Genomic DNA, 10,341 nt, shown 5'->3' with positions numbered 1-10,341 from the left:
TCGATTTTAACCAAGGACTCTATAGCCAAGGATTCTAACCAATTAAGGACTCTATATCCAAGGATTCACCAATTACGGACTTCAACCAATTAAGGATTTTCATAAGGATTCTAAGCAAGGACCTATAATTTAAACGGGAGACAGAGGAAGAGATAGAGAGAAACAGATAGAGAAATAGGCAGAAATATATTGATAGGGAATAATGAATGATAAAAATACGAGATAGCAAGAGAGAAATAATCAAACAGAGGAAAATAGGAGAGATAGAAAGATATATATACAGAAATAGATAGAGGAATAGATAAAGAAATAGATAATGATAGTGCAGTAAATAGATAAATAGATAAATGATAAAAAAAATACGGGATAGATAGAGAGAGAAATAACAAAACCAAAGGAAAAAGAAAGAGATACGGATATATAAATAGATAGAGGAATAGATAAAGAAATAGATAGAGAGAGAAATAACAAAACCAGAGGAAAATAGGAGACAGAAAGATACGGATATATAAATAGATAGAGGAATAGATAAAGAAATAGATAGAGAGAGAAATAACAAAACCAGAGGAATTAAAATAGGAGACAGAAAGAGATACGGAAATATAAATACATAGAGGAATAGATAAAAAAAAAATAGATAGAGAGAGAAATAACAAAACCAGAGGAAAATAGGAGGCAGAGAAAGATATATATACAGAAACGGCAGCAGACATAGATATAGAGAAATAGATAAAGAAATAGATAATGATAGAGACCGCAGTGGCAGTCCCATGATGGCAGCAAAACACAGGAGAGGGGAGGAGGAAAGGCCGGCCAAGAACAGGAAAAATGCCGCCTCCCACAAGGACAACAGCTCCTCCAGGACACAAAAGCAGGAGGAGGATAAGCGGCCGTCCATGCTGGCTGTCCTAATCTGTGGTAAAGGGAATAGTTACAGAGTTATGGCTGAATATATTGCTGCCTCCCACCATAGCAACATCCCTGGTCTAGTATGTCTTGTATCGCTAATTAAGGTTTTTTCTCACCATTTTCGCTGTTTTTGTTTGTTAGCTTCGTGGTTTTAGGTGTTTTTGTTTGTCTGTGGGGAGATTGTGTAGTATAAGTTATCATGGATGGATATTTTAATTTCTCAATAGCAGTCTCGTATTATTTAAAGTATCTACTATTTTCACTCCCTCTTCATTTCCCTTTTCCTCCATGATTATAAGTGTGTCTCTGAGTCTGTTGGGAGGAAGGTGTAGTATATATAAGTTGTCATGGTGGATATATTCATTCCTCCATAGCAGTCTCGTATTATTTAAAGTACCATTTTTACTTCCTTCCTTCCTAATTTCCCTTTTCTTCCATGATTATAAGTGTGTTTCTTAGTCTGTTGGGAGGAAGGTGTAGTATATATAAGTTGTCATGGTGGATATATTCATTCCTCCAAAGCAGTCTCGTATTATTTAAAGTACCATTTTTACTCCTCCCTTCCTTCCTAATTTCCCTTTTCTTCCATGATTATAAGTGTGTCTCTTAGTCTGTGGGGAGATTTTTATTTTTTATTTTTTACAACACAGGAGACAGTGCAAGGGCGTAAAAAAAAAGAAGAAAACAATAATTAAAAAAAAAAAAGCTTGCTACTTACTGCTCCTGAATAGAGTAGAATATGTAGCATAGAAGAGTAGAGTAGAATAGAGTGTGTAATATAAGTTGTCATGGGTAGATATATTCATTCCTCCATAGCAGTCTCGTTTTATTTAAAGTACCATTTTCACTTCCTCCCTTCCTAATTTCCCTTTTCCTTCATGATTATAAGTGTGTCTCTTAGTCTGTTGGGAGGAAGGTGTAGTATATATAAGTTGTCATGGTGGTTATATTCATTCCTCCATAGCATTCTCGTATTATTTAAAGTACCATTTTCTCTTCCTCCCTTCCTAATTTCCCTTTTCCTCCATGATTATAAGTGTGTCTCTGAGTCTGTGGGGAGAATGTTTAGTATTGAGTTGTCTTGGGTGGATCTAGCTATTCATTCCTCCATTGCATTCTCATATTATTTAACCCGGCAGCTGTGGAGATCTTGTTTCTTAAAGGTCCCTCTAAGCAAGAAAAATGAGGAAGAAATCATCACTCACGCAAACCATTTTATAATATATATCAATGCATTTGTGATCAGTTTATGCATCATCTGTTTTGGTGGGTTTATATCATGGCAAAAGTTTGGACTGTCGCTGCTACCGGGTTAAAGTACCATTTTCACCTCCTTTCCTTCCTATTTCCCTATTTCTCCATGAATCTGGGTGTGAATTTGCTACCTATTAATGTCTCCTATGATTTAAAGGATTATTACCAACTTTCTCCCTCTCCTTTCTTTCCAAACTTCCTTTTTCTCCATGATTCTGGGTGTGAATTTAGGTTGGAGGGATTATCATTAGTAAGCTCTCTTTCCTAAGTCCTTCTTTTGGGCCCCTTGAGGTGAATAATGACTAAAGTTGTTTCTTGAAATATAAAATAGAGCATCCCTTCCACACTCGACATGCAATAACAAGCATCCCGTCAGCCACACACCAGACTTTTGTAATATTAAGCCTTCCCTTGAACTCCCATGCAGTGAACAATGACTAAAGTGTCTCCCTCTGTGTCCCTGCAGCGCTGTGCATGGGTGTGGTGCACAGCGTCCATGTGGCCACCATGTTCGAGAATGACCGCCACTTCTCACACCTCTCAAACCTGGAGCGGGAGATGACGTTCCGCACGGAGATGGTGAGGAAGGGGGGGTGGGCGAGGGAGGTCTGGGGGGTCTTGTGTGTGTGTGTGTGTGTGTGTGTGTGTGTGTGTGTGTAATAATAATAATAAAATAATAATATTAATCGGTTTATTTCGGAGATGGCAGCCGTTAGGCTGAAAATGTACATATTAAGATTACAAAGTGTAACTATATAAAAATTACAATATGAAAGGGGTGTGGGGGTAGGTAATTTACAGTAACGGAGGGAACGTTGTGGTGATGCTTGAGGGGTGAGGAGGTGGAGGAGTGCGGTGTGGTAGAGCGATGAGGTGGGAAGGTAATCCTCTTCTGGAAGGCGAGTAGGCGTTAATCCGAGGCCATCCCCAGGTCACAATGCTGGGTCAGGTAGCTGCAGGTGGCCGGAGAGCAGGTAGAGGCGGTATCGATGGTCACTCAGAAAGGGGCTTATAGGTGGAGTGCTAATCCAAAACAGGTGGCAAGAGATATGTGAAGACTCGCTGCTGTACCTGTGAACAGACTGCACAGCCTTGGTGGTGAGCAGCCTGCACATTGCCCCCACCTGAGTGACGAAGCCTCCACTGCACTGCACCTGACCAGACTTCAACAGCAGGATGGGCGGGCTGGTGAGCCTCGGGGAGACCTCGGGGCGTCAGCAGGGACTTGATGGAAGGCCGCGGCGGTGACACACTCGGCGATCTGTGTCCTCCCGGTATACCACACACGCACTCCACTCACTGTCTGTCAGACTGTCACTGTGGTTTCACTTAATGTCACAAAAAATAACTTGCTAAATAGTGTTTCTTGAAGTAGGTTTCTTGATGAAAGGGGAGACAGGGATGAAGGGGAAGGGGAGAGGCCAACAGGCTGGCCCCGGGCTACTCCTATCGGAGCGCCATGACCCACGTCCGACCTCGGCCAGGACTGGGTCACAAGTCAAGTGTGTGTGTGTGTGTGTGTGTGTGTGTGTTCTTAACTGCTTGTTTTTCCACAGGACCAAGTCGTGATTGTAAGGTCTCATATTCAGCCTCTTGCAGATTCCCTTTTCTTTTGTTCTTATATTTCAATGTTTTCATCATACTATATCCTGAACCCTTTCCACCTCCACAGTACCTTTAGGCTACTATGCAGATTCTATCGCAGGGTCATGCATTCCAAATTCAAATTGCTTGAATGACACTAAAAAAAAATCAATTTGTTTTGTCCTCGTAACCCTGGCTGTGGTCCTGGGTACAACACATGATTAAAACTTGTAAAGTATTCCATCCGTGTGTTATCATTTTTGGAAAGCTGTGTGTGAATGTCACCAGAATGCAGTGTTATATGATGGAGGACTGTCATTAGTAGTGTGAAGAGACAAAGTTTTATATAAAATTCTTTATGTCTCTGCTTATGTGGAAAGCCGCGATTTTACGATGGTGATGGTGATGATTTTGAGTTTGAGAGACCCCGAGTCATCATCCCATGCTCTAACCCCAGGGCCTGTACTACTCCTACTACAAGTCCATCGTCAACGCTGACTCCTTCCTCGTGGGCCTGAACCGCCTCATGCACAACAACCTCACAGAGTTCCCGGACATCATCAACACGCTCCAGCGCTTCAACCTCTACCCAGAAGTGAGTTCGAAGGCATTATTCTTTGGGATGGACTTGGATTTTTCTTGATGTTTTCATCATCATACAGGGTGCTTTTTTAAATTAGCATAGGGATATTTTTTGCTGTCGTGTAATTTTCCCATGAATTTTACTCACACATCCCACTCTTGAAATTATCCTTCAGTTTTTGCATAATGAGTAGCATTCATTGCATTCATCGGCATTGTTTCACCTAACTCCCCTGTGTGCTGCCCGGTGCAGGTGGTGCTTGGTGGGACATACCGCATCTTCAACGCCATGACAGCCTGGCTGGGCGTGGAGGCGCGGGAGTGCTGGCAGGTGAGTCGGGGCCGCGGCCTTTCCCCTGTGGTGAGCTGTGAGGGGCTGGGTGACCCTGTCTATTGGTACCTGGCAGGGGTGTGGGTCAGTGCAGGCCTCACCGCAGCACTGCTCTTCATCCAAGGCACCCTTCTGAGTGGCGACCTCCTCGGAGGCTTCCTCACCATTATCTGCTTCTTCTTCAACCACGGGGAGTCCACACGGGTGCAGTGGACACCACCCCTGAGGGAGAGCTTTGGCTTTCCCTGGAGTGTGGCGCTCAACGTGGCGGTGATGCAGGTCCTTCGTGCGCCTCGCCCCGTCTGGAAGCAGCCCCTCCTGGTGGGCACCCTCACCCTCGCCTACCTCCTGTGCTGGCAGTTTGCACAGTTCACCACGGTGGCAGTGTTGGGCATCGTGTACTCCCTCTATGCAGTGGGGGTGGTGCCTGCCCTGCCCATGCTGCTGGTCTTGCTGGGCACCTCCTACGGCTTCCTCAACAATGTCGTGCTGCAATTCGGCAACTCCCTGCTGGTGTCGTCTCCACTGGCCGGCTGCCTGCTGGGTGTGCTGCTTCTTTACCTCTTCCTGGAGCCCATCTTCCAGCACCTGCCCTTCCCCTCTAATACACTTGCCCAGCTCTCCTTCCTCTTCGTCTCCTGTGCTGCCTGCAAGATTGAGCTCTCGCGCATCTTTGGTGTGGAGGATGACGCACACATCCTCAACATCTTGCGAGGAAAGTTCACTAACTACTCAGACTTCCACACGCTGCTGTACACCTGCTCCCCAGAGTTTGATGTGCTGCCGCAGGAGTCCATCCAGAAGCTCAACGAGACCTTGCTGATCCCTGTGGTGGTCCTCGTGATCCTGGCAGTGCTGGACCACACTCTGGGCCGCGTCCGGAGCAACATGCTGCGGCGGCTGGAGGAGGAGGGAGAGGCGGCCCCTGCGGTGTGGAGTGGTGTGGATCCGGCCGTGCTGTTCAATGGGGCGCTGCTGGCCGTGTATGCAGTCATGGCCGGCCTTGTGATGCGCCTCAAGCTGTTCATGACGCCACAGCTCTGCGTCATGGCTTCCCTGCTGGCCTGCAAGAAGTACTGGCGTCTCATTGAGCGGCGGGAGGTGCACGTGGCAGTGCTGGCAGTGCTGGTGAGTGGCATGTGTGTCCGGGGCCTGAGGAACATCAGCGAGCAGCGGTCCATCCAAGGCGAGTACAGCAACCCAGAGCTGGAGGAGCTGGTGGAGTGGGTGCAGAGTGAGACCAACCAGGATGCAGTATTTGCCGGACCAATGTCCACCATGGCCAACATCCTTCTGTCGACGCAGCGGCCCATCGTCAACCACCCACACTATGAACACGCTGGCCTGAGGGAGCGCACCAAGAAAGTGTACAGCATATTCAGCCGGCGGTCGGCACAGAGTGTGTACGAGACGTTGCTGTCAATGCGAGTGAATTACGTGGTGCTGGAGGAGTCGTGGTGCATCCGCAGGAGCCGGCCGGGCTGTGGCATGGCTGACATATGGGACGTGGAGGAGCCCCAGAACAAACACAAACCTGCCCTCTGTCCACGGCTCTTCCACAGGAACCCTGCGCCCTTCCACCGTGTGTTTGCCAATGACGTGTTTGTGGTCCTGCAGGTCCCCTCGCGCTACGTGGAGATACCGCCGCCAAGGTATCACAGTGCATAGTGTCCTCGGGCCAGCCAGGATGGTGAAACTTGTCCTAAAAGTGGTGCAATGGACTCCTGCTTATACTACAGCAGAAGTTCTACCAGGGCTGTGTAGGCCTGGGAGCAGTCAACAGGGGGTCCGTGACACTCTGTTTGAACTGAAGTTTGTTTGATATGTACTGTAATAATTCCTGTAATAAGTGTATATAATTCAAACAGGTAAAGTAGAGCCACCTAAGTGTGTGTGTGTTTGTGTGTATGTGTGTGTGTGTGTGTGTGTGTGTGTTCTCTGGGGACCATTCAGGTACGGTGGGGTCCTGAGCAACACTAGATCATATATTGTCTGAAATTCTCTTTCCACAACATCCACACAACCTCTGTGTGCCTCCAAACACACAAAATGAATCCATACAGTCAAACCTCGGTTTACGAGTGCCTTGGTTTACGAGTGTTGATTTACGAGCAAAAAAATCTCACAAAAAAATACCTCAGTTTACGAGTGGTGACTTGGTATACGAGCATCCTGTTTCCTATTTTTATTTATTTATTTATTTATTTATTTTTTGCCACCTCTTGGGTGGGGACACAGGCTATATGGAGGCCGTCATTGTCAAGTGTGTACGTCCCTTCGAGGAGGGACCACAAACCCTTGCCGGGCGACGGCTCATGATGCTGATGGAGAGGGGAGGATGCCGATAGACCAACTCTATCGGCTTACGTCAGCCTAGCCAACCAATTCGGTCTTTCAACGAGGACTGGCGAGTCTCTTTGTACAAGTGGAAGATGTGAGCGTGGGTTCCTTTTGTTCCCTGCAAGACGAGAAAGTTCAAAGCAGAAAACAATGGGAAGAGAGCCTCAGTTGTGCTGCCATCTGGATCTAAAACAAATAAGGAAGGCAACATCCTATTCTCCAATACAGAATGAATCCATATTTTAAGGAACGGGTGGCAACCCTAAAATTTCTCTGGCCTGCCACGACTGACAGCTGCTGCCTGCTGCTGGTGAAAGGAAAAGGAAGGGGAGGAGAGACGTTACTACGCGTATTTTACACATATTTCAGGATGACCCTTGACAAACATAATTTCATGGACTGGTTTTGTGGTTCACCGTAAAATGTGCTCCGTACATTTTTAAAACTGCTGAATTTTATCTGCTTAACCATTCAGACAGCCAAATACGGAACAAATGGCGTTCCGTATTTTAAGGAAAGGGTGGCAAGTTTGCAACCCTAAGGCGTCATCTGGCGATATATGGCCTTCTTGAACGACCCCCATTCTTGAGACTGTTTTGTACCTCCCTCCCGTGATCCACCAGAGCACTCCATCTTGTCCATATGACTGGATGAACCAACACTATGTATTTCTCATTTTGTCACTCATCAAGGACAACACACGTTAATTTAGTCACATTTACGGGATCCACAGTTCATTAGGAGTATTTCAGTATCTGCTTAGCATCATTGCATGCGGTGGAGTTTCTTAAAACGTCCTTTTTCTTTACAAAATATTGACAAATGGCATTGTTTAATTTTCTTGTTTCTAACGATGACGATGATGTTTTCATGCCGGAAAGTTCTTACTTATCCAGCAGTGATGCTTTATAATGTGTTGTGGTGCAGCAGTAACACAACAGTAACCTCGTGAACTCTATGTCCACCCCCACCTGGTAGGGTTACCTATAGGAAGCTCAGGAAATGATCACCACCATAGGCCTATATAAGTGCAGCCATCAAGACAGTGGCTGTACCCTGCCCCACCGCGGCCTGCGCAGGACCCCCTATTCTTGCCAAGAATTGAGGGGAATTCATCGAAATCTAACAAACCAGAACAAGAAACGCAAGAATTTGCAAAATTTTGGGTTAATTCTTGCTTGGTCTTGGGTAATTCTTCACCGTCAGATGACGGCTTTAATCACAGTCCACGTTGTAAACTCGTAGAAATAGCAGCCGTTCACTCATGTCATGTTTTCAGCACAACAGTGTGAGTTCTTTGTGCTTTAACAAAGTTCCCAGAAAGATGGTTAAAAGGGATGGTGCTGCAAAGAAGAAAACAGGGACCGTGGATACTATGCTCGCAACAGGAACGGGGGCGAGCCTCGGCATCTTAAATGCCCTCCTGGACGTGAGATTTCTGTTCACACTCCATCTCGGATGACACGCTGAGTTAGCTTCAGGTTGGTGGTCGAATGTAGTTCCAGTGCCTCGAGAATATGGAAACTGCAGCTGCTAAACCCCAGTGCAAAGCCTACCCCTGGAGCATAGTCAGCGGTTGCGAGAGTCTCCGTAACAACCGTAACACATTGATTTGTGTTTCATATTATTTACCATTGCTATTTGTTAGTGAATTTACTTTAATTCTGTAAAAAAATAACATGTAAAATTATTTTTATATAAATATTTTTTTGAGATATGGGACGCATTAACGGGATTTCCATTAATTTCAATGGGAAAGTTCATTTTGGTTTATGAGTGTTTTGGTGTGCGAGCAATATTCCGGAATGAATTAAACTCATAAACCAAGGTTTGGCTGTACTTGGAAAGGGGTTACCGGTGCCTGGTATCAAACCCATGACCGGCCAGATGGGAAGCCACTCCTTGACGGCTTAACCAGTTGGCTAAATAGGAATCCTACTCTGTGTAAGTTTGGGTGGCTTTCCTCACCATGGGGGCCACTACAATCAGACATGCAGCATGATTCGTGAATAGTGTAAGCCACAAAATATTTAACAAAAACTATGTAGTAGGGTAAGCAGTTCTCAAAGTGCAAAATACAAACCAAGAAGCATTAAAGTTGATGAAAACTGTGGTATTAGAGCAAAAGTTTAGTGGTGTGGACCAGAGGTTACATGCATTAAATAGCATGAATTCAGATACTGCAAGCTCACGTATCCACCAAATGATTGTGTTACTCGCGACCTTACTCTTCTTGCGTGGCAAGTTTGTTATGGAGCCAGTAATGAGTATCTCTTCACTTGTTAATGTAAGGATAAAAATGACCTGTTGAACTTGTTTAGGGGAGTGGTGGAACTGAGCAAAGGTTTACAGCATTCACTTGAAAGAGCAAGGAATTTCATTGCAAGACTTGAGTTCTGAAAATAAATCAAAACACTGAAATCAAATCTTCCAGTATACAACGTGCAACCTGTGGATGCTGCGATCCCTCATCTGGCTGGGAGAGGCGAACTTGGCAGGACTGAGGATGCAACTTTGAGTTATTGTTTTTATAATTATGTTGTATCAATTAAAGTCAGGCATGAGGTCTTTACGTGGCCTGTGTCAGATTAGGCAGCGTCTCTTGGATGGCGTGAGTTTGTGATTCATTTTATGGGGCAAATCATACTCCTGAGGAGGTAGTTCCTTGTTTCTTCAGTTCAATCCTACCTTAATTACGAGAAAAAGGAGTTGTGTTATTATTATCATTGCTATTGTTGATGCTTTGCTTTGAAGTCATTCACAGTATTAATACCTGTCACCTGGGCTTCCTGTTACCAGAACTATCTCACTCTTCCTGACTTACCTCAAAATTGCTCACCCACTGCCCTCTAGATGCATACTGTGATGATGGGAAATAGGTCTACAGTATAGTGATTGTGTTCTATTATATACATATACAGGTATGTAGTATTACTTATGGTATATGATCAGGCATGAAATGTTATGCATACAGTGTGAGGCCAACAAAAGACTGGTTGAGAAAATGTGTTGGTAGTGTGCATTGGTAAACTGACTTGCTCATGGCTCCAACAAGAACAGTACACAGCTGGACCTCAGATAGTCACCTTCTATCAGTCATTTTTATAGTGTAGACTCATGCTCTTCAGTCGCTTCCGTTTTATGAGTATCAAATGATTGTTAAATGATTTGATATCTGCTTTTTATACCTAGCCAAAATTTGGCCGTTTTTCTAGCTTTTTAACTTGTCTATTGGAATTAAGCTTAATGCTTTGCTCTAGAAATTTGTTAATAATATAATATTTTCACTTAACAGTAAATGACATTTTCATTATAGTGTATTTTTATTTTCTGCACCAGGT

At 44.8% G+C, this 10,341-nt stretch overlaps 1 protein-coding gene across 1 annotated transcript; it reads left to right on the top strand.

The window, feature by feature from the left end:
* The first annotated feature begins 736 nt into the window (after window positions 1-736).
* On the top strand, window positions 737-10,313 carry LOC126982996 (probable C-mannosyltransferase DPY19L1). The gene is made up of 4 exons (XM_050835393.1): window positions 737-918; window positions 2,630-2,742; window positions 4,205-4,342; window positions 4,583-10,313. Exons 1-4 carry the CDS (start codon window positions 771-773, stop codon window positions 6,326-6,328), a joined length of 2,145 nt encoding a protein of 714 aa, XP_050691350.1. The 5' UTR covers window positions 737-770; the 3' UTR covers window positions 6,329-10,313.
* Window positions 10,314-10,341: the final 28 nt, after the last annotated feature.

This window comes from Eriocheir sinensis, chromosome 52 (genome assembly GCF_024679095.1).
Source record: "Eriocheir sinensis breed Jianghai 21 chromosome 52, ASM2467909v1, whole genome shotgun sequence".
Taxonomy (NCBI): domain Eukaryota; kingdom Metazoa; phylum Arthropoda; class Malacostraca; order Decapoda; family Varunidae; genus Eriocheir; species Eriocheir sinensis.
This window is presented reverse-complemented; position numbering and strand designations above follow the sequence as displayed.